Below are 24,678 nucleotides of genomic sequence, written 5' to 3' on the forward strand. Positions count from 1 at the left end.
TAGTGGAGGTGTGGCGCAGAAATGTCTCAGAATATGGTCCTACAAGAGAGCACCAAGGAGGCTGACCGACTACCAGCGCCTCTAGTGTCCAGTGATGCTCAAACGTTTCGATGCCTCCTCTTGGCAATTGCAACAGACTCTAGTGGAGGTCGCTGGGGTCTACAGGGGTGGTTTTACGATTCCAGTGATGGTTCAACAGGTTTTTGTGGATGTTACTAGAACTAGCTAGGGTTATTTTATGATTCTAGTGATGGTTCAATAGAGTTTGATGGTTGTTATTGTAGTATCCAAGGGTGCATTTTTTTTTTCTCTGTGGTTCTAGTGATGAATTAATATATGCTAAAGGATGGTATTGAGATTTTTTCAAGAGTGTTTTAATAATTCTAGTAGTGGTGGTTTAACAGATTCTAGTAGACATTTAGAAGCTAAATCATTTTTACGTTTATTTTCATTATTCTAATGAGATTTAATAAGACATCTAATTTATTGGGATTTATAGGTATTTTCATGATTCTAGTGATGGTTTGACAGTTCTAGTGGAGGTTATTAGTGACTAGTGGTAGTTAAGTCTCTGATGCAAGTTACTGGAATCTTTTTAAGTTTTCATGATTCTTGTCAAACTTTAAAAGGCTGTAATGGAAGTTAGTAGGATTTTCAAGAGTGTTCTCATTATACCAGCAGTAGTTGAACAGGCTCTAAAGGAACTTATTGAAGTTTCAAGTGTTTTCATGCTTCTAGGGATGGTTCAACAGGCTCTAATGAACGTTAAAGGATTATCAAGTGTGTTTTCACGATTAAAGGAAGTTATTGGGGTTTTCAAGTCTATTCATGTTTCTAGTGATGGTTTAACAGGCTACAATTGACGTTAAAGGATCAGTAAGACTGTTTTTACGCTTCTAGAGACAATTTAACAAAGATTCCACATCATCAATAGAAAAACACATGAGAAACCAACTAAGCATCTCTGTAGCTTTAGAAAATTGCCCTTTTGAGATCCCAATGGATAAGATCACGTGGAGCCTGAACAGTAACGGTGCTAACAGTGTAATCCCTCTTGTATTAAGGAGGAGGGAAGCTGTGGCACTTTGAGTTCGTGATATTTCGTTGGTTGTGGCAGAGGTGGACTTGAATTGTTACAAAAGAGAAGGATTGAAACGCCTCTGGAACTGAACTGACAACTTCTCTCTCTCTCTCTCTCTCTCTCTCTCTCTCTCTCTCTCTCTCTCTCTCTCTCTCTCTCTCTCTCTCATTTGTTTATTCCAATGATTTATTTTATTTACTTATTTATTTACTTTTCTGTTCTTTCTCTGACTTCTTTTTGAGCGACAAATTAAACGGCTCTTTCAATTTCTTTTTTCTACTTTCTCTTACTTTTTTTTTATGGGGGGGCGGTAGGTGGCTAACAAAATGAATGAGTCTTTCTTTTCTTTTCTTTCAAACACTTCCGTAACTAAACACACAACCTTTTTTGCTCTCTCTTCTATTATTTTTATTTTATTTTCTTTCTTTGACTTTTATTTGCGGAAAGCTACAAGCTGAATGCGTTTTTCTTTCCTATTCTTTTCTTCAGAATCTTCAAAACTAAACTCATTTTTCATCTACTTTTTCTTTGTCCTTTTTTCCGAGAAGCAACAAATTGAATGGACTTTTTTCTTTTTATTTTTCCTCAATTTTTTTTTTTTTTTTTGTGTGTGTTCTTGGTCAGTCTCCTTGACACATAAACAAAGAAAAGAATTCTTATCTAATGCAGTACAAGAGAAGAATGGATACTGACCCTCACGTTATGGATTTCTTGTCCAACAGACCAAATAATAGCTGGAGTAATTTGAGTCACTTGATACTTTATAGAAAATTTTGTGTTCACTTCACACGCAGAATTATTTGACACCTAACAGAGAGCTTCGTGTTCATTTCACAGGCAGTATTATTTGTCTCTCTAAGGATTCCGGGTTCACTTCACAGGCAAACTCGCAACATCCACATATCCTCTCTTTTTTATAGGCAAAAACAATGACAATTTCTGTGGCTTCCTATCTATCTAACGGTCTATTCTTTCAGACGCTAAAATATATTAAGGAAGATTTAAGTTTTGTACCGAGCTGCCCTACATTTTCCCTTTTCTTTTCCGTAATCTATTCTTTCATACACTAAAAGATACCAGCAAAGATTTTTTTTTTCTCTCCTCTCTCTCTCTTCCCTTGCTTCAACCTTCTATTCTTTCATACGCCAAAAGATAACAACAAAGACTCGAGTTAATATCAAACTTCCTATATTTTCTCTTTCCAGGTCTCAGTCTTCTACTCTTTCGTGCACCAAAAGATATCAACAGAGATTTGAATTAATATCAAGCTACCGTACAATTTTCCTTCCTTTGCCTCATTCTTCCAATCTTTCGGACACCAAAAGATATCAACAAGGATTTGAATTAATACCAGCCATCCTTATAATATTTTTTCTTCCCTTCCCTTAATCTTCTATTGTTTCAGACGCCAAGAGATTCAAATTAATATCAACCTCCCTTACATTTTCTCTCCCCAGGTCGCAATTTTCCGCACGGCCAGTGCGTCCTTCAGAAAGTCGCGACATGACACTCACACCTTCACTCCTCTCGATCCCACAAGCAATGATGGACGCGCGAGGCCGAATTATCAAACCAGTCAGTCCCCTTCTTGATGCATTGAAGCGACGCACAACGAGGCTACTTCGAGGCTACGGACGCCCTTCGCCTTGCACCAGAGACCCGTCATCTGGCCAGCCCCGCACAGTAAATAGAACGCGACTCCCCTTTGTATATTAAACAAGGGTGATCACCAAGGAGGGTAAGCAAGAGTGAGTGGAGATAGATCGAGTGAGTGAGAGAAGGAGGGAGGGAATTTTGTTGAGTGTGTGAGTGAATGCGAAGGAAAGAGAAAGGAAGAGATCCCAGAGAGGTAATAAGGAGGAAAGGAAACAATGAAATGCAGTTAATTAGTTGATGAGAAAGGAGGGAGGAATACACCCACCCACCCACACACACACACACACACACACACACACAAAGCTCTTGAGAACAAACAGTCCACACCGTCACCAGCACGTGCCGTTATTCCCTCACTGGCTGCTGCATTTCATGGACTATCAATATCCTTTCACTTTCACACACGCAAATAAATGTTAGAGTCCTCAGCGTCCTCACAGTCCAGCCTGCCCTTCCCTTCTCCTCCTCAGTGAAACACGAAGCTTGTGACACTACAATATTCAATTCAGGACAAGCAATCACACGTGCACCAAGGAATGAGTAAGAATGGTATGCAGCAATGAATGGCGTGGAAGCACCAGACCAGATGTCCCCAGGCACGTGGACAGGGTGGTGTGTGACGCCCCAAGGGATGGCTCACCTGACGCTACAGGGGACATGAAGGCCAGGCAGACGAAGACGACGATGGCGAGGCACTTCATGGTGTGTGAGAAGTGGCGTCGCTGCGGCGATGTGACAGGACTCATCACAGTTTGTTCCGGTCTCCCTTATAAATACCTATAATGTTTTTGTTGTGGCGGTCGCAAGTGTCAGCACAGAAAAAGGTGCAATGTTGCATTTAGGATCTTTTCAACTTATCTGTATTTTTTTTTTTTTTTACGACGTATTTAGAGAAAAGTCAGTAGTTTCAGTATTCATTGGATATTTTCCTCGTGGAGGACGCAGCGGCAGCCCATGTGTTGTGGCGCGCGCAAGTCGGCGGCGGGAGTCGCTCTGCTCGCCGAGCGGCCGAAGTTCAACCAACACACTGCGGGCCACGTGTGCCAGGCGCGAGGCGGCCCACCGACCTTCTACAACGGAGCGCGAGTTGCGACTGAGCTAGCCACCTCAGTCCGTCATCTCCCGCTGTCTCTTTGGTGTTACGACTCCGACCCCCCGCTTGGCATTGAACAGTCTCAGCCCTCGCATCTCCCTCGTGCAGTAGAAGGGGTCGGAAGAGACAGCATCACGATCAGTAATGTTATGAATGAGCTTATTGTTACACAACAATATCTTCTTTACCAGCATAAGAATTGTAAACAAAACCACTGCAATACTTCAAGAATCAGCTAACAGTAGTCGTATCAGACGTCTTCATTTACAGATTGCAATGACAAAGTCAAGCCATACACGCCCCACCAGCCCGCCTCTCTCCTGGTGGCAGTGGTGGTACGTGGAGGCAAGGGGGGGTGGGCAATGCAGCTCGTGCCCCCGTGAAGGTTGGCTGCTTGGCCTCAGTGTGCCGTCTGTTGCGGCCAGGAGAGGATGAGAGTATTCTTTACCTCTCTTTCGATTTTTGTCACAGAAATTCGGGAAATGGTTCCTACTTGCAATTTAATCTCTATGTTCATGGCTACATGATTGCAAATTAAGACACAATATAAAAAATTTTGGGAACAGCCAGGCGGCGGTCCAGTGGTCCACGCTGTGCTCGTGGCGTCTACTGATAAGAGGCTGTCATTGCATGTGTGGCTACATGTTAATTAAGTACGTAAGTCTGGGTGGTCTGGAGGCGGGGTATCAGATTCTGTGCTGCCCCAATGGTGACGTAATACAGTCAGGAGTCACGATGGCTGCAGTTCACCAGTAATGACCACAATGCATCACCGCCTTGCCTTTGCTTGTGTCAGCCGCCGATCCTTCCCTCCATACTTGAAGAGCAACATACATATCTTTCATTTCGCGGTTCAGATCTGACCACCGCCACCTTGCCCTCCTTGACCTACTGAGTACAACCGTCTGGCAGCAGCAGCAGCAGCACCACCACCACCACCAGCAACAACAACAACAACCGTTCCCCGAATGTTGCCGTGTGAGAGATGCCCATACGGGGAAGACCTTGCCAGACGCGGGGCAGCCTGTGGACAAGGTTGCTGGCGGTGGGCCAGATTTGTGCCCAGGCCGCTGAGCACCGAGTCTTCGCACGCCCAGGCCGTCGAGGAGTGTGTGTGGGATAATTACTCGTGTTTTTTGCCTTTTGATTTTTCAGCTATAAAGTTTTACCATTCTCAGTGTTCCTTCTCTTCAGCACGCCTGCGCCTCATAAGTCAAGCAACAGGGACACCTGCAACAAACTGATGACACGAGCAATTCTCGAGTGACAGGCGATAAGAATCACACACAAAAGTAATCCCTGACATGACGTTTCGTTCACCACACTCCCGCCTCCTCCGCCTCGACTCCCTACCCTCGCCCCCCCCCCCCCACCTGCCGCCCCGCTGCCCAGGTGAGCGGCAGCCGCGGCGACCCAGCGGCCACGTCAGCGCTCTGCTGCCCCGTCTTGCTCAATATTTCTGATTCAAAACACCATTCGCCCTCTGTTTACCATTAAGTAAGGGCAAATCTAATGAATATTCTTTATACATGTTACAAAAAATCTGAATTAAAAATACCATCCACGTGCCTTCAGGGAGGATCGAACTCCCGGCCTCTGGTTTACTAGACCAGCGCTCTAGCCACTGAGCTATGAAGGCTGTATTCTCTCCAAGGAGAGTTATTGGAAACTGACTTATAGTAAGTTATGCATTCTTTAGAGATTATTACTATGTAGATAATGTTTTAGTTGGAGAGGTCACCAAGCCGTCCACTAAACGCAAATCTTTAGAGTAACAAGTCTCCTTACAATTGTTTCAGGATTCACTCCCTGTGAATCCTGTAGCTCAGTATTTTGCTTCATGATGGAGTTTTGTATGTACATGTACCTTGGCCAAATATACCATACAATACTTCCCTTCAGACTGACAGTTCCACACATCTGGACGTCCTGCATGGGTAAAACAGGACACTCACATTTTCCCAGCAGCCTACCTCCAGGAAAGTGTCCTTTGAACATGTCCCCTCCATCCCCCTCCACCCTCCCCCTGGGCACTGGCTTGCCCCACGTCACCTTGCCTCTCACCTTGCCCCTGCATGTAGCGGTCTGTGACCTGTCCTGTTTTCTTTCACCATTCCTGTCTTCATCCTGTGTGTTACTCTACGCATGTTTCGTATGTTTCGTGCATGATGTGTACTTCCCATGTCCTTTTTATTAATTATACTATTATCATTATAATTATCATCTAGGTATTATAATTATTGTCATAATGTCCTCAGCTTAGGTCTGCTCCCTCACCCATAATGTTTCCATGTTATCTCCACCAGCCACACCATACATTCTCCTCCTCACTCCCCTTCTCACACTCGGAAGCTTTCGTCCTGAGACTCTGGTAATGCTCTGCAGGTTTTCGATCCACGTATCAAATTTGAAGAGGCAGGATGCACTGCTTATGAACCTTCCTTCTCAGTGACCACAGTAGATTATTCTTCATAACACCTTCGTCTATCAAAGGCATTCTGATCTATCACTTCTGCTGAAAATATGGCATCAAAAATTAAACTGATCACACCTTAAAAAAATACAATAAAATAGAATAAAACTTCTACATTTTTTTTTTTTTATTAAATCTTGTTTTACTCACTGGCCAGTCTCCCTTCAAGCAACACGATCTATTTAGCTTTTTTTTGTGAACTTATAATGGCAATGTTCACGTCTGTGCATCTGTACTCATTCAAATAACTGAGGTGACGTAAGCGGACATCCCTCTTCATTCACGAGTCAGGGGAAGGTTCAAAGTGCCTGGGGGTGAGCATTTCTGAAGTTACTGTGTAACTTTAAACTGGCCAACACCACATGTGACTTTCCTGACACACACACATACACACACACACACACACACACACACACAAGGTGGGAGTAATACATTTATCATATTATGAGTAAGTACTATTGGTTGCATTGAGGCCATAATATTACAGACTTAGCTTACACTATCACAAAAACAACTACCAATAATAATAATGATAATAATAATAATAATAATAATAATAATAATAATAATAATAATAAAAATACAGTATAACAAGCCAGAACATCTGCTTCACGTTTAAAGGTCAAGAAGAATCAATTGATCTACAGAAACTGAAACTTCAAACTGTGAATTCTACATTGGTAAAGAAATGGAAAACAAAATTAAATAAATTAAAGATAAACACAACATTCATGCCGTCATCAAGGGGACGGACAGTCTGGTGCAGATCTTTTATCCAGCAAGAGCCTGACAAGCAGGTGCCAGGACACAGGTCCACTAGGCATCCTGTTAGGGATACTGTGAGCCACCAATGCACAGAACTGACCTTACATCACCATCCTGAGAGCAAAGCAACCACTGCAAGCGTTTGTGATCATGGTATATGGACAAATAATGGAAGACATGAATGAAGTTATGTTTTGATCCTATGCCAGCATAGAAAGATTAAAGGGGAAACATGCAAATTAACAATGCAAATGACTGAATGGAAGATTCCTTAGAGGATTATGAAGATGAAAAGTCATCACCAACACTTTGAAAGACTCCATACATAATAGAGCAACAAGTCAGTACTGCTTAACCCCTAGCAGTTTGCTCAACTGCTATCTCTAGCAGGGCCCCTAAATCCCTGGGGTCACTTACTTGTAAATCCAATTTTTGGGTCTACCTCACAAACTTTACCAAGTGACCCACTGAACACTCACCCACACCCATCTCCCCTAGTCCAGTTCTTATTGCATCACCAATGTAAAGTGCTTCAATTACTTTCCTACTTTGTACTGTTCTACAGCCCATGCCTGTGTGTTCCTCTTTGCATCTTGGTGCTCAGCTGCTTCATGACACTACAGCAGACTTGTAGTGCTGTAACTGGCTTATGAAGGTCCCTGTAACATGCACAGCCTGTTCCCTTCTGCTACATCAATGAATGGCTGACCAGTGGACATGTGAGAAAGGTAAATTACATTAATAATTTATCTTTCCCACAAGTGACTACCAAATATTAAAAAGATCTTTTCAAAGATTAAAAGCAGAGATCAACACCAGAGGAAAGCACAGCTTATCATAACACACTCTTTACTCTTCCACTACAACCTGAACTCCTTATCATTTGTTAATAAATAATAAAATTATAATACTTTACATTAGATTAAAAATTCATCATTTCTGACAAATAAGGTTTAAATTAATTAAGTAGTATTACTTAAGTATCAAAATCTTAAGGAAAATATTTAATTAAATATATAATTAACAATAAAAGTATTTGGCACAAACATCTAAGGTACTGTTCCTGGGTTGCTGTCCTGAGCACTACGTAGGTCTACTAGGATACTTCCAACACACCAACACTTGCACAAAGCTACTCTTATCACTACTGACACAATGAACCTGCCAACATTCACACTCATTCTACACACACACAATGGTAGAAACTATAAAAAAAATTACCTATTTATGAAGTATGTCTGAGTGAACCAAAACAAATAAAAAGAGGAGTATTTTTAAATTAAAATTATAAATCCCACCAATTTTGTGCATAGTATTTTTCATGAAGCTATTGCTTTCTCTGAAAACTTAATCTTTTTAATTTGTTTGACTAATATGAAGAAACATTCCTACAGCAAAATAAAGCACTTACTTAATGAAACTCCTCAGTGAGCTTTACATCTGATTCTTCTGATCTGCTGCAGCAAAGCATTACAGAAATGGTTTCCTGCAGACCTTATGACTAGATGCAAGGATCAGAAAAATTGGGGCAACACCTTTAGTATTCACTCCTTAAAGATAGCCAGTATCTTGAAAAATTAAGCTTTCTGTCACACACATAACTCTACCACTCTGCATGAGAGAGAAATCTATACCAATCATGACAGTTGCAGCTCAATATCATGCTGAAGTGATAGGTACCATCATCATGCACATCCTCACACACATTAAGCAAACCTACAGATAAACCATTCTTTAAACAGAATAAAGATAAGCCCTAGTTTCATGAAAGCAATCTACAGCTAAGAGAGTATTTTCTTTTGATATCACGAGTGTGCGAGATGCTAGTCATCAGTCAGTGTACAGACAGGTAGTGAGGGGCGCAGCATTACACCTTTTGCTCCAGACACATAAAATCATTGTCTACCCAACTGAAAATAATCATAAATGTACTCAATCACTAAAAACATGACAGTTTCTCTAAGTGATGGAGGCAGAGCTCAGTTCCCATAAGTTAGCATCTTCCTTTTAACTTACAACACAGCCATTCCAATAATTTTTGCACTCTGGCCTAAATATTTTACACATTCATTCAGCATCTTTTTCCTAGACTGAATATCAACAAGCAAGAAGAATTCCTCTATCCAGTGACTCCTTCAGGGACTCTCATCAGCAATGTCCAGCACTGTCATTACATCATTAGCCTCCCCTCTATTCATCTTATTCTTAGAACTATTTGCCTTGAAATTACTTGCATGTTTATAAGATCCATGATTCAGGTTGATGTTTCTGTTGTTTCCAATCATTTTTTCTTTACCACGATTCATTTTCTTTGACACTAATTTAGTCACTGGCGTTCCTGGCCGATCTGTATTATGCGTTCTTCTTCGGTTAGAAAAACTTGTTTCACTTACTTTCTTTATGTTCTCTTGACCTCTCAAGTTCATCACTGGAATACTGTTGTCATCACCCGAGGAGTTCAGCTGGGCCACCTCATTGGCTCTCACTAACAATGGTGTAGAGACCTGGCAACACTTATCCACCATCACAGGATGTACAATACCATTAGGCAAAGAAGTCTGCACACCAACACTTGCACTGGAAGTCTGAACACTGACGTCAACAGCATCCCGCTTACCATTGCTGTGCATGTGGATGGATGACAACAAACCTTTTTCAAGTGTTGCAGATGATCTAGAGTAGTTTTCTTCTTTTCTTTTGATGTCAGCACTCTTCAAAACATTGTTCAGGACTGTGTGACTGACAGAGTCATTCCCAAATGCATGGTTCTCATTCCCTACTTCATCTTCAGAGTCTAGTGTTGTCTGTCCCGGGAGAGGGACATTCATGTTCAGCGACTGGGCTGGCGGGGCCGAGGGGGTGGTTCTCTCAGAACGCAGTGGCTCGTCAGAGCTCAGATTGAGGCGCTTCATCATGTTTGTAAACAGAGTGTCTTGAGTATTCATTGTTATTGCTGGCAAAATCTGTTGAAAACCTCGACTTAAGTCATGATCCTTACAGCCAAAAATAACAATACAGCAGCAAAACATCAAGATTAGTAGATCATTCATTAATTAATTGATTGGTTAATCATCAATACTAATAAAAAATTGCTTTGTAATGAAGTTAACTTCCAGCACTTAACTGATACAGGTACAAATAGGTATGTGAGTGATGTCATCAGACAATCTTTCATCTTTGAGTGCTGCTATTATATTTTCTTTTATCTTATCTTAATACAAACTAATAACAGCTCAATAAGAGCTGACTTAACACTCCAAACAGAGGTACTTTTTGGTATCAGCTGGGGTGCAAGTTCTATCAAGAGTCATTTACATCAGTAAAAAAAATAATTTGTGTGTCTTAACTATATATGTATAATATTATAGCAAGCACACAAGCAAACACTGTAAATTGATGAGCAAACACCTAAGCAGGTTTAACATGAGAAGTATGTGGAGAGGAGAATGCAAGAAATGGCAGGCAGAAGGAAAAGAGGCAGACTAAAGAGATCTCTTTAAAGTTTGTAGATCCACTAAAGTAAGTCATGATTGACATAACAGAAGACATAGAAAGTGGAAACAAGTGCTCCTCCACTGAACCAACCCCTTCATAGGAGCAGCCAAGAGAAAAAAACATGTGCAGGATATTGGCCAGCTTCATTACAATCCCAGCCCAGTATACAATAGAAAAGTTCCAAAAAGAAACGTCAGTTTAGTTCCGGAGGTGTCACTGCAAATCGCTGTTCAGGTTATAAGCTGAGGACATGAGAAAGTTATGCTGACTTTTCTCTACAGCAGGAGTGGTTGGTGATGGCAACTGTTTACACAGACATGCTCAAAACTCACAACTTGTTTGTTTAGTTCATTTAATTCCCATCCATTCTACTCACACCATACATAACTTTCAAGTAACTCATTTCCACTGCCTGTTTCATAAACCTTTTAGTTTATTTTCCAGGTCCAGGTCACTAGTATATGTTATCATCAGGACTATTGTGCATTATGGGAGCTCCATAAAGCACTAAGATCAAATCAAGCTATACATATATTAAAAGAAGTCACTACATACTTTACTTAATTCAAACTGGACTCATAAACAATTATCTAGAATCTCATGAGGTCTCCTACATGCAGCATTATCATGATAAGAAACTTTTTCATGTTATTTCAAACTTTTTTACTGCTATGGTCATCCCTTGACAATATCCAGAAAACTGTGAAAATTGCAAACAAGGACACACAGAAAAAAGAGGGAAGAGAAGGCTTGGTCCTTTCTAGGCTGCTGAACTAAATAAGTGTCTAAGAAGCTGTAGGTGAATAAGAGTGAATCATAAAGCAGTGAAAGGATCACCAGTTATATCTCTTTACCAAGCATGCACATGAAATCAGTCACACCAGAAGTACTCACCATGGAGCCAAGATTGCTGTCGTCAGACGTATTTGAGCCTCTCCTGTCCCAAGCATTAACACGACGACCACGTCTCAGACTAAACCAGTCCCGCCTCTTGCGGCGACCAAACCTGGCGGCCGTGTGCAGCGCTGCCAGCCTCTCTGCATCAGACACATGGAAGGACATCTGTGAGTCCAAGGAATGTCTCCTGGAACTCCGGTTGTTGTGTCCCGACTCAATGGAGAATCTGGGAAAAGCAAAGTAATAGCAATCAAACAAGTGTTGTTCTGATCAGATTAAATAAAAAATAGACAAAGGTAAAAAAACAAGCTATTCAAATTAACAGAATATATACATGGCACCATTACATCATAATCCCAATGCAGAGCAACACCTTAACAAATAAACTTCAACTGAAACTATTTTCCCCTTAAAATAAGATTCTATTTGTTCACTACCAACAAAGAATTAAATGATTACTTATGACTTCAAAGCTTTAATGGTGCATGATGTGGCTGTACTGAGGCTAAACTTACTGCTTGATGACTTACCTTTAACTATAATCCTCATAGGGCAGGAAAGACATAAAAGCATAGGATGATATAAAAATCATAATCATGATAGTGACAAAGTAATGATACTTTGATGAAAGAAGTTTTAAAACAATTTTGATGAGAGGCAGTGGAATAAATATTAAAATCAAAGATAAGTATCTAACATTTACAGTAATACTGCATATTATTGCATCTCCAGTCACAACAATATCAGAACTATTGTTCCAACAGGGAACTTTATGTTGATAGGTATTAGTTCAATCAAAATATAACAATCCACCATAACAAGTGGATGAACCAATGAGGATCAGTTCTAGTGGATCTGGGCTTCCAGAACAAAACTGTTCTCAATTTCCTTCATATTCCAGGAGTCAGTCACATTCAAGAAGCAGTTGGACCAACATACCCCACTCTCTCATCCAGTTTAGTCACACTCTAACCAGTGCCCTGAGCAATTCACTACTCATCCTTACTCAGCTTACTACAACCCCAAGACGGACATTACACCCAAACTCCAGCTAAGTATCCTGTCTAGTATCAGGCCTGTGCCATGGTAGGTACTTAGCTTCCTGTGTGTCTGCCCAAACAAAGGTACTATTTATAACCTGGCTTTATCCTGTGTAAGCTAAGTAGTCACAACAATTTGCTCACCCACCTCCTGCTAATACTGTACTCCGAGTCCACTGAGTTCCTCCTCAGTGCCAGGGCAGCAGGTCCTACCAGCGCCCCTCGACGCGTCATGAGGTGGGGGATGGCCGTCGCCCAGGCAGAGGATATGTCACCAGAAGTTGCACTGTTCATGTCAAAGTTTAGCCCTGCAATGTCATTGATGCCTTTTTTAATTGTTGTGTCTATTCAAAAGCTCCACACAGGAGATATAAAAATTAAATTATAGTGAAGATATATCAAACACTTTACACTTCTTAAAGCACTTCCTGATCCAGACTCATTTCATCCAAAAACCAGCAAAACTGGTCAGCTAACTACAATGAATGCACTGACTTATCACATATTATGTCAAGATTACACAGAGCAAGTGCAGATTCAATGCAACTCAGTCATTTCTTTGCAAACTTATAATACATATCTTTAAAACTACAAACCAGCAACATAATATATCATTCCAATTTATCAGTCAGTTAAATGATACAGATTCTGTTTACCTCTAATAAAATTCAAATTTTTTAGACAATTTTTGAGACAATTTTCCTTCTCAACCAACAATAGTTTCAACAAACTTACCAAGAGGATCATCATGCATTGAGTGCAGACTTATGGAGAGTCGACCAGCAGTGTTGAAGTCATGGCGCTTGGCAAAGGCCTGAGCTATGACTCTGTGTCGGGCAAGGCGCAGAGGCTCCTCACTTGAGACACCTGCAACTCTAAGGTTGGGGAAATGTACCGTTAAAGCATGAATCAAGTAATACATGTCATGATGAAGTTTTGAATGAATGAAGGTGGGGAGGAACAAACAGTGTTTAGGTGTCACAGGATAGTAATAGTTAGGACACCTGAGGTCAGCTAACTGTGACTACATGGAAACTTTACCCAGTCAGTGAGTTGAGGGCAGCCAGACTGCCTGGGCAGGCCAACAATTGTGCTCCTCCACACTACCTTTGTACTTTGCACTTTGTACATATTACCTTTTATCAAATATAACCAACATCACCAACAGCATTACACCTTTGAAATATGTAGACTGCTTGGAATGAATGAAAATAAGATTTTAAGAAAGGGGAGCACCACAATCTGCACTGCATAATGATGAAACATGGGATATGAGAGCCGTACAGAAGAGGATACAGAATGTAATGAATATGAGGTGTACTATGAGGAATGCGTGGCAGAACAGGTATGAACAAAGTACAAAACAAGAAGAACAAAGGAAGGCTAGTGATGAAAGAACGTCACCTGATTAAAGAGCAAAGGAGGACAATGTTGGAAAAGTCAGCTGACTGAAGAGCAAAGGAAAACTAGTGTTGGAATAGAGTCAGATAATTGAAGTTAAATCATGACAAACCTCCTAAGAAAGCGCTTCCATGCCTGGATGGTGTTAGGAGTCCAGCACCACGAGGACATGATGATGCCAGCACCAAAGAAAGCCAGCAGGTGCAGCTTGTAGATGTTGATGCTGGGCCGGTCTGAGATGGTGCAGACCGAGGTGCCGTGTCTTATCTCCGCTGAGGCTGTCATGTTGGTCACACACCTGGCCAGTCAATCACCATCATCAGTACTATTAGAATCTCTAACCTGGTATAAGAACTGCATGACAAAAACTGTAAACTATTTATGTAAACTAATTTATGTAAATTTTGACAGTACAGAAGTGTTAATCCTCGGTAAAAAAAATAGCACAAACACACACATTTTTGCATTTTCGTCACTCAGGTTTATATCAGGTTTGAATTTTCTCAACAGTACATTTGTAATAATACACATGACAAAAAATTTTAAAAGTCACATCATATTCCCTATCAATCTTATGCTGTATCTGCTTAAAAACTACAAGGTAAGGTTGTCCACAAGATTATCCCTTTCCAAACCAGGGGTCAACAGGCCTAAGAGTGTGAATGAAGAGTGTGTGGTGCTTTGCCTGAGCCACCCCAAATATGATTGTTGGCCTCGTATATAAACAGATAGTAGCAGCTGAAAAGTGTTATATAATTACACATGGAGATTTAAACATATGGAGATGGAATTCAGTGCACATGTATATTTCAGCTAAAGGCAATGCCAGGCTCCTCACATGATGTAGTTCCGTAGAGCCTTGTCCCAGTGTGCCTGGTTCCTGTACTGGTAGATGTGGCAGTACACAGTGATGCCGGTGAAGGTGGTGAGGGTGACAGTGATGATGGCCAGTCTGATGATGGTCTCCACAATCTTGTTGTTGGCGCTGTCACTGATGATGTTGAAACACTCCATCTTGAGGTGTATCAGTTTTATCATGCCTGAAATATTTGTTCTGCATCAAATCATGTGTTTAATGAAATACTCCTCAAATTTCAATATGGCTGTCATCATTTAAATTCAGATATGTTGGAAGCATCATCAGTTCATCATTTGTCACCTAAGTAGACAAGAATGACAGAAGAAGGAATAACAAACAATGCATGAGGGTAGTCAGTGCAGAATGTGTAAGAAGATAACAGTAAAATGAGTATGTAAGAGAAAAGGGAGAAAAGAGAATGAGAGGACTGGAACATACAAGGAAGGAATGCAAGGACTATTCTGTCATGGCCATCACCCTGAAGAAGTCTCTCAAAACTGGCATCAGATACCGATTAAGTAGGTAGTTGGCAGACCAAACACTTACTCAATCAAAATAAAACACATATAAATCATGATTAACAATACATAACTCATACCACTTCTCTAGGAAAATATCAACCAAAATTACTTACTTACCCCTGACAAGGAAAAATCCTCCAACTATAACAACAATAATAATTGGCAACAGTAGGAACACTATTCTGATGGGAAGAGCTGACGACAAGAAACAAATCCCTGCCACAGAGTCAGCCTCCACCTGGGCCAGTGCCATGATGGTGATGGTGAGCACCAGCGGCAGCGACCACGACACCAGGTGGAAGTATGCTGCCCGCCGCTCCAGCTCATCCCCACACAGTCCAGCTGCTGTGATGCAAGAACCTCAATGATTAAAGTCACATCAAAATCTACTTTCTATTTTATTGCATTATCAGCAGCTGGTGATTCAGTGGCTGACAAACATAAACAGTACAGATGGGTCTCAGTTTATATGAGTTACTTTTCCCTAAAAAAAAATTTGTAAAACATAAATTAGTAAATCAGCAAAGTTGTAATTCAACTTCTTTTACATTTGATGCATTTTTAGTATTACTTTCACTCATTTTTTTTTCTGATTTTTATTCATAAATCCAAATTCTGCATTCATAAAATGACACAAGGCAAAAGTATCCAGTCTGTCATATGAAGAAAATTTAATTTGAATTATTGTAAATTAAGATTCACTAGTGTTTGAAAGATAATACAATGATAAAACCTAAGTAAATAAAAGTTGCCTAACATGTCAACACTGCATGCATATTGAGAGATTTATTCTGTGCATAAGGAACACAACATCTCACATTGTTTCATTTAGGGAATTCTCACCATATGACTTGAAGCTGGTGTGGAGGGAGTATGCCAAGATGATGATCCACAAGCCGCCTGCCATCATGAAGTAGTACAGGCACACAAACACCACCACACAGGAGATGTTTCCACCGGAACTGTATGAGCGAAAAATACCAAATGGAATTGTCCAAAAGTAACAGGTGTACTTACAGGTAATGTCAAGCTCTGAAGAATGCCAGTGCTCAATACAATGACAACTCAGAAGTTAAGAGAGAGAGAGAGAGAGAGAGAGAGAGAGAGAGAGAGAGAGAGAGAGAGAGAGAGAGAGAGAGAGAGAGAGAGAGAGAGAGAGAGAGAGAGAGAGAGAGAGAGAGAGAGAGAGAGAGAGAGAGAGAGAGAGAGAGAGAGAGAGAGAGAGAGAGAGAGAGAGAGAGAGAGAGAGAGAGAGAGAGAGAGAGAGAGAGAGAATATATGAAACTGAAATGTAAATTGCATATTTGTTGAAAGCATAATTCTAATACACACACACACACACACACACACACACACACATTAACTGCTTCTCTAACTTGTGTTAAATTGCCATGTAAAAAGACAAGCAAATGCTACCACGGGAATATCATCTGAGAATTATTAAACATGAAGGCACAGAATGGCAATTAAAATTACATGTAATAAACATGACTGAAAACAAACTTTCCTCTCAATGGCAGAATTATTAGCCTAAATCTACATCCTTACCTTGGTTCACCTTCCCGCAGAGTGCCATCTGAGCGGCAGGTGAGGTCCTGACGAACCCCCGGATGAAATTGAACCATGAACCCAATGCTGGCTACCAAGAAGCAGCCATTGATGTAGAAGATAATGAGCACTGGATACTTGTTTGCTGCACGCCAGTCAATCAGATATGTTAGCTGGAAAATTATAAACAATTAAAACAATACCTTCCCTCACCTGTACAATTCAATCTACATTAAAAAATAATTCATTCATGATTACATATAATGACACTTAGTTTGGAATGTTTTAAAATTTGTATGAGCAAATAAAGACATAAGGAACACAATGTATTTTAAAGTTATAAGGAAAAATAAGCCAACATGATTAAATTTTTCAAGCATTAAAATTCTTACCACTGTGAAGATTGAGCAGGCCAGGCAGACTCCGCCAAGAGTGGCTACAAAGCTGTGCAAATCTTTGTGTTCCTCATCAGTGAAGATTGGATTGGCACACTGTACTCCACACCCCTTCACTCCCTCATACCACGAGGAGTCCTCTTCTGTGGCCACGAGAGGGGGAGTGCACTGCCCCGTTGTGTTAAACTTCAATTCCCTAACAGTGTTCTGCAAATAAAATGTTGAAAATTTAAAAACTTATAAATTTTGAATAGAATATTGTCAATAGGACATAGTTCAAGAAGTAATTGTAAAGATAAAGGCTAAAATATTAAGGGGATACTTAGAAATGTGATTATGAACATGAATGTACCTATGCTATCCATGTAAATTCCTTGCCTAGGCTATCCCATCTCACAGATGTCAGCCTCATACACAGTCCATACAGGTAGAGAAATACCCTGATGCAATTCTTTGATTCTACTTACAACAGGTTTCTTGGATTTCAGTTCATTACATATTTACCTTGCATTTGTGTGGATATTCTTCATGGCACTTGAGAAACTCAGGCCATCTTTTTTCTTTCTCAACCACACGGCACGGACCACGAGTGATGACACACATCTCCTGTTGTCAAGACAATGTTAATAACTGAAGAAAAAATTATCATATTTATAGAATACTAACACACAAAAATGCTAAATTTAATCAGTGCTATTTACACAACCACACCACACCAAACACCAGGCCCTCATCACCTTTTTCCCTTTTCAAGTCTTGCTGCTCATTATCACAGTCAATCCCTCTGCACACATCAATTCCTTGTTCTATTCTTACCACAACAATCTCAAACTCTGTAATCTCTCCTACATTTCATATCCTTCAAAAAGTTTTGCCCATCTCTTCCCTACAGCATCCTTTGTAGTCAACATATCATCCTCTGCTCTCACCACAGTCTCTTTACAGCATAAATCCCCAGGAAAAATGGCTTTTTAGCCACCGTAAACATACCTGTGATGGCAATTCAACTGAACTGTTGTTGCACTGTGGGAAAAAGACTGCACACAGCAGAGGCTGAACCACAGCCCAGCAGCGAGGAATGTTGCGGAGAGCAGACCACACCTCCAGCTGCTCCTGTTAATGGTAGGGAAGTCATTATTGGTATGCAAATGGTCTATAAATGAACAAGACTGCCTAATGTACAAGAAAAGAGAGAAAGAGGAAAAAAGACCAGATTCTCAAAAGTAGTCAATCACATAGCTAACACACTCACATGAGAAAATGAAAACATAAGATCACCAAACTGTCACTCAAACAAAGCCTTACCCTGGCCATTCTCTGGTTAGGAAATCCTGAGAGTGCCAGGGAAGTGTGTGTATAGGGCAGAGTCACTCCCAGGCAGGTAGTCTCCTCTAGCGGAACACATTCAGCCCTCTTGTGACACTGATCAACCTGGGAAAACAATCACAACATTATGTAAGCAAAATAACAAGAAAAACATTCAAACAATATTCAGAAGACTCAAATGAGGAATTTAAGGAATAAGTAATCAAAAAAAACATCATCTTCTTTAAGACACTATTCTGCTGACATTGTTCCTTGACTTCCAAAACAAGTAGCTGGGTTTTCACCTGACTGACGGCATTTAGCAGGTGAAGGTCATCAGGAGAGGAGTGAAGGGAAACAATGCGAGTGTTTTCCTCCAGGACTGGTGTGGTGATGGGTGGGGGTGTTGGTGTGCTGGTTGGTGGAGGGCTGGAGGAGTGTGGGATGGCAGGGACAGCATCAGGTTCATCTTCACCACACACAACAGCCAGACCACAAAGCAGCGTCAGGAGGACTGCCACTGTGGGCGACTCCATGGCTCTGTGTGATAATTACTTTATTGGCTAATTACCCTTACTCTTGTACTAGCTTGGACACCACCCTGCGTAGCATTCCAACCCCCACACCAGTCTGTGACAGGAAATTCAGTCATAGAGGAGAAAGTATCACAAGGATTTGCACTGTGACAAGCTTTTTTTTTTATATAAATGATATAGTAAATTGATTAGTATGTCTGATCTTTTGCATTGCTGATAAGTAATAGCTACAACAAAGATATTCAAAGCATTGCAGTGACCTGAAAAAATTAATAATAACTACATATTATGGAGTTAAAAGTGGCTTGAGTCTTCATATCCACAACTATTCAGTCTTTCCTTTGATAAAACTATTTATTTATTTATCTATTTATTTTATTATTTTTCTTATTTATTTATTTATTTATTTTATTATTTTTTATTTATTTATTTATTTTATTATTTTTTTTTATTTATTTATTTTTATTTTTATTTATTTTATTTTTTTTGTTTTGCTTTTTCATTCCTTCATCTTTCAGTCCATTCCACATATCTATTTTAAATCACTCAACTCACTCGCACCACATATTCATATTTCTATAAGGAAAGCCATATTTCTTCATGTGGATCAGCTATCTTCCTATTCTCTGTTCTTGTCACTCCAATATCCAACTTTTCCTCTTCTCCATAGCATCTGATCACCTCTGTTCCAGTGTGTGTGTGTGTGTGTGTGTGTGTGTGTAAGTACATCATGCTGAGGTATTGTTAATTTCTAAACATAAAACATCCCGTGTTCATTTAGCATCAGCAAGTCACAGTTGGCTAGTAAATGACACCTGAACTCAAACAAAAGAACCTGCAAAAAAATCACAGTAAAAAAAAAAAAAAAACAAGTCCTGAATACACAATGCAAAATACTTACTCATACCAGCGAGCCCCAGCTAATCTTGACACCCAGAATGGCCCAGTAGGCTGGCAAGTGAAACTTTGAGGTCAGTCTCCCTGCTGCCTGGTGCCTCAAAAAATGACAGAATCACGCAGGCATTCACTACACCTGACGTTTTTAGTGACACGCATTTCCGGAAGGTGAATGCCGCTCGCTCACGCAATGACCGATGCCAGATGTGTTTGACGAGCATAGGCATACCAGTGAATTTGGCGTGAGTAATGGAAAAAGAACATGACAAAGGCACTTACTGGAGAAAGGTGGCCAGCCCTCCAAGCGTCCACTCCGCCGCTGCTCGAGACCACACACATCGTCTTGTTTAGGGAGTTCGAGTCCCGCATCGACCAAGACTTCCACCCCGCCAACTCTTGCTACCGCCGCCCCCATCACCGCTACTCCTTCAGGATTATTTCAGAGATAGCAATACTTCTATATATACATAATAAGTAGCTAAGGAAGGGAGAGAGTAGTTAATGGTTGTTCTATTCTTAAAACAAAGTCGTGCCCGTGCATTGAAATTCTTTGTTGTTTACCACCCGCATGGAGGCGAGTGATGTGACAGAAAACGTGCCTAAGAGCCATGCTACTCTTAGGGGGTGACTGCTCCCTATATTGATTATTAGTTTGATTTCTTACTATTTGTTCAATTCTTACCATGAGAACAAAGCTAAATAAACAAATAAATGGCTCTTTTCTATTGGATGCACACAGGAATATGGAACTTAACATATATCATCAGGTACAATACGAATCCTGAGCTTGTAGCAGCAATTATCGTCTTTTAAGATTATAAATTCATGTATTGATGACAGTAATATCATTACTAATAGCAGCAGTAACAACAGCAGTAAATATAAGATAGTACTAGTTCAGTTCTCCGAGACTCCGTGAAGTTCAGTCCACTGATCACCGGGGGAGAGAGAGAGAGAGAGAAAGAGTTTCGCGTGTGAATTCTTTATCGGCCACTCCCCATTCCCATGAGAGAGACAGAGATAGTATTTATCTTTATCTTTAAGACCCCAGGGTCCAGACATCACCGTTACATGTACCATATAACCCTATATATAGCCCAGTCAAACAGGGTGTAGTCGCAAATATTGTCTATCATGATAGGTAAACTCTAGCTACAAAGTGTGGAGCCAGTGTGTGCCTTTTTGTTTTTTTTCTCCATTCAGCCTTCCACCTCTTCTGATCCTTGGTGAATTAACTTATCAGCATGTAAAAGCTTCCATATGAGGGGCGGACACCAGCATTATAGAACTGGCCATGATTAATTTTTTTTTTTTTAATTCCTGCCCTCTATATTTATTATTTTGCCTATTAGAATAAGATAATAATAAAAACTTCCCATGAAAAGGTGATCAGGTCGTCCTACTCTACTAAGGGAAATATTGGTGCTTTTATTACTATTATAAAAATAATGGGAGACTCTCTCTCTCTCTCTCTCTCTGCATTTTAATGTGGTTGAAATGAGCATAAAACATGTAAAGTCTAGAGGAAATGTTAAAAAATGTCAACACACAGTCAAAAGACCCAGTGTTTTTTTTTTCTTTTTTTTTATGTAGGAAGGACACTGGCCAAGGAAAACAAAAATCTAATAAAAAAAAAAAATGCCCACTGAAATGCCAGTCCCATAAAAGGGTCAAAGCAGTGGTCAAAAATTGATGAATAAGTGTCTTGAAACCTCCCTCTTGAAGGAATTCAAGTCATAGGAAGGTGGAAATACAGAAGCAGGCAGGGAGTTCCAGAGTTTACCAGAGAAAGGGATGAATGATTGAGAATACTGGTTAACTCTTGCGTTAGAGAGGTGGACAGAATAGGGGTGAGAGAAAGAAGAAAGTCTTGTGCAGCGAGGCCGCGGAAGGAGGGGAGGCATGCAGTTAGCAAGATCAGAAGAGCAGTTAGCATGAAAATAGCGGTAGAAGACAGCTAGATATGCAACATTGCGGCGGTGAGAGAGAGGCTGAAGACAGTCAGTTAGAGGAGAGGAGTTGATGAGAGTCATGAGACGAAAAGCTTTTGATTCCACCCTGTCTAGAAGAGCAGTATGAGTGGAACCTCCCCAGACATGTGAAGCATACTCCATACATGGACGGATAAGGCCCTTGTACAGAGTTAGCAGCTGGGGGGGTGAGAAAAACTGGCGGAGACGTCTCAGAACACCTAACTTCATAGAAGCTGTTTTAGCTAGAGATGAGATGTGAAGTTTCCAGTTCAGATTATAAGTAAAGGACAGACCGAGGATGTTCAGTGTAGAAGAGGGGGACAGTTGAGTGTCACTGAAGAAGAGGGGATAGTTGTCTGGAAGGTTGTGTCGAGCTGATAGATGGAGGAATTGAGTTTTTGAGGCATTGAACAATACCAAGTTTGCTCTGCCCCAATCAGAAATTTTAGAAAGATCAGAAGTCAAGCGTTCTGTGGCTTCCCTGCGTGATATGTTTACCTCCTGAAGGGTTGGACGTCTATGAAAAGACGTGGAAAAGTGCAGGGTGGTATCATCAGCGTAGGAGTTGATAGGACAAGAAGTTTGGTTTACAAGATCATTAATGAATAATAAGAAGAGAGTGGGTGACAGGACAGAACCCTGAGGAACACCACTGTTAATAGATTTAGGAGAAGAACAGTGAAAGTCCACCACAGCAGCAATAGAACGGTCAGAAAGGAAACTTGAGATGAAGTTACAGAGAGAAGGATAGAAACCGTAGGAGGGTAGTTTGGAAATCAAAGCTTTGTGCCAGACTCTATCAAAAGCTTTTGATATGTCCAAGGCAACAGCAAAAGTTTCACCAAAATGTTTAAAAGAGGATGACCAAGACTCAGTAAGGAAAGCCAGAAGATCACCAGTAGAGTGGCCTTGACGGAACCCATACTAGCGATCAGATAGAAGGTTGTGAAGTGATAGATGTTTAAGAATCTTCCTGTTGAGGATAGATTCAATAACTTTAGATAGGCAGGAAATTAAAGCAATAGGACGGTAGTTTGAGGGATTAGAACGGTCACCCTTTTTGGGAACAGGTTGAATGTAGGCAAACTTCCAGCAAGAAAGAAAGGTAGATGTTGACAGACAGAGCTGAAAGTTTGACTAGGCAAGGTGCAAGCACGGAGGCACAGTTTCGGAGAACAATAGGAGGGACCCCATCAGGACCATAAGCCTTCCGAGGGTTTAGGCCAGCGAGGGCAGGGAAAACATCATTGCGAAGAATTTTAATACGTGTCATGAAGTAGTCAGAGGGTGGAGGAGAGGAAGGAACAAGCCCAGAATCGTCCAAGGTAGCGTTTTTAGCAAAGGTTTGAGCAAAGAGTTCAGCTTTAGAAATAGATGTGATAGCAGTGGTGCCATCTGGTTGAAATAGAGGAAAGAAAGAAGAAGCAAAGTTATTGGAGATATTTTTGGCTAGATGCCAGAAATCACGAGGGGAGTTAAATCTTGAAAGGTTTTGACATTTTCTGTTAAAGAAGGAGTTTTTGGCTAGTTGGAGAACAGACTTGGCATGGTTCCGGGCAGAAATATAAAGTGCATGAGATTCTGGTGATGGAAGGCTTAAGTACCTTTTGTGGGCCACCTCTCTATCATGTATAGCACGAGAACAAGCTGTGTTAAACCAAGGTTTAGAAGGTTTAGGACGAGAAAAAGAGTGAGGAATGTACGCCTCCATGCCAGACACTATCACCTCTGTTATGCGCTCAGCACACAAAGACGGGTCTCTGACACGGAAGCAGTAGTCATTCCAAGGAAAATCAGCAAAATACCTCCTCAGGTCCCCCCAACTAGCAGAGGCAAAACGCCAGAGGCACCTTCGCTTAGGGGGATCCTGAGGAGGGATTGGAGCGATAGGACAAGAAAAAGATAAGAGATTGTGATCGGAGGAGCCCAACGGAGAAGAGAGGGTGACAGCATAAGCAGAAGGATTAGAGGTCAGGAAAAGGTCAAGAATGTTGGGCGTATCTCCAAGACGGTCAGGAATACGAGTAGGGTGTTGCACCAATTGCACTAGGTCATGGAGGATAGCAAAGTTGTAGGCTAGTTCACCAGGATGGTCAGTGAAGGGAGAAGAAAGCCAAAGCTGATGGTGAACACTGAAGTCTCCAAGAATGGAAATCTCTGCAAAAGGGAAGAGGGTCAGAATGTGCTCCACTTTGGAAGTTAAGTAGTCAAAGAATTTCTTATAATCAGAGGAGTTAGGTGAGAGGTATACAGCACAGATAAATTTAGTATGAGAGTGACTCTGTAGTCGTAGCCAGATGGTGGAAAACTCGGAAGATTCAAGAGCGTGGGCACGAGAGCAGGTTAAGTCATTGCGCACATAAACGCAGCATCCAGCTTTGGATCGAAAATGAGGATAGAGAAAGTAGGAGGGAACAGAAAAGGGGCTACTGTCAGTTGCCTCAGACACCTGAGTTTCAGTGAGGAAAAGAAGACGAGGTTTAGAAGAGGTGAGGTGGTGTTCTACAGATTGAAAATTAGATCTTAGACCGCGAATGTTGCAGAAGTTAATGAAGAAAAAGTTGAGGGGGGTGTCAAGACACTTAGGGTCGGCGACAGAAAGGCAGTCCGACCTGGGGACATTTATGGTCCCCTCCCCAGATGGGGACTCCGAGGCTGGTGTAGGAGTCGCCATGATGATTTTAAATTTTTTGAGTGAAGGGTGTGTGTGTTATTAGGTGCTTGTAGTTTTGTGTGGAGGAAG

The 24,678-nt window shown here is 41.0% G+C and overlaps 2 protein-coding genes, 1 long non-coding RNA gene and 1 other non-coding gene across 7 annotated transcripts in view; 1 reads left to right on the forward strand and 3 right to left on the reverse strand.

Moving 5' to 3' along the window:
- LOC135104058 (basic phospholipase A2 pseudexin A chain-like) overlaps positions 1-4,155 on the reverse strand; it is a 91,185-nt gene extending 87,030 nt beyond the window's left edge. The window contains exon 1 of one of the 3 annotated variants that reach the window (XM_064010943.1): positions 3,378-4,155. In XM_064010943.1, coding sequence (XP_063867013.1) covers positions 3,378-3,483 — 106 coding nt within the window. In that variant the 5' untranslated portion in view covers positions 3,484-4,155. The remainder of the gene's footprint in view (positions 1-3,377) is intronic. The other 2 variants (XM_064010944.1, XM_064010942.1) reach the window with 2 other exon arrangements.
- Positions 4,156-5,396: 1,241 nt separating this feature from the next.
- On the reverse strand, positions 5,397-5,469 carry Trnat-agu (transfer RNA threonine (anticodon AGU)). Its single transcript has one exon. It is a non-coding gene; the product is annotated as a tRNA-Thr (tRNA).
- A 1,267-nt stretch (positions 5,470-6,736) lies between these two features.
- Positions 6,737-20,605, reverse strand: LOC135104057 (protein smoothened-like). 2 transcript variants are annotated; one of them, XM_064010941.1, is made up of 15 exons: positions 20,242-20,605; positions 18,835-19,069; positions 18,530-18,655; positions 18,215-18,337; positions 17,729-17,830; positions 17,222-17,431; positions 16,830-17,002; positions 16,125-16,243; positions 15,399-15,623; positions 14,740-14,941; positions 14,014-14,199; positions 13,236-13,375; positions 12,649-12,808; positions 11,458-11,686; positions 6,737-10,031 (listed from the first exon to the last, which is right to left on the reverse strand). In XM_064010941.1, exons 2-15 carry the CDS (start codon positions 19,063-19,065, stop codon positions 9,204-9,206), a joined length of 3,054 nt encoding a protein of 1,017 aa, XP_063867011.1. In that variant the 5' UTR covers positions 19,066-19,069; positions 20,242-20,605; the 3' UTR covers positions 6,737-9,203. The 2 variants fall into 2 exon arrangements, with proteins under 2 accessions (XP_063867011.1, XP_063867009.1); XM_064010939.1 differs by having other exon boundaries at positions 15,399-15,626; positions 20,242-20,603.
- Positions 13,253-16,977, forward strand: LOC135104059 (uncharacterized). The gene is made up of 3 exons (XR_010270289.1): positions 13,253-13,380; positions 15,507-16,288; positions 16,850-16,977. It is a non-coding gene; the product is annotated as an uncharacterized LOC135104059 (long non-coding RNA).
- Positions 20,606-24,678: the final 4,073 nt, after the last annotated feature.

This window comes from Scylla paramamosain, chromosome 10, assembly GCF_035594125.1.
Source record: "Scylla paramamosain isolate STU-SP2022 chromosome 10, ASM3559412v1, whole genome shotgun sequence".
Lineage (NCBI taxonomy): Eukaryota > Metazoa > Arthropoda > Malacostraca > Decapoda > Portunidae > Scylla > Scylla paramamosain.

What these genes read in the sequence shown, in the direction of transcription:
- LOC135104057 (XM_064010939.1), bottom strand. Translation starts at nt 19,065, where the DNA reads ATGGAGTCGCCCACAGTGGCAGTCCTCCTGACGCTGCTTTGTGGTCTG. An exon ending in CACCAGCTTCAAGTCATATG is followed by an intron (nt 15,627 to 16,124) that starts GTGAGAATTCCC and finishes CTTGCATCACAG; the next exon opens with CAGCTGGACTGTGTGGGGAT. An exon ending in AATGCATGATGATCCTCTTG is followed by an intron (nt 12,809 to 13,235) that starts GTAAGTTTGTTG and finishes ATGACATTGCAG; the next exon opens with GGCTAAACTTTGACATGAAC.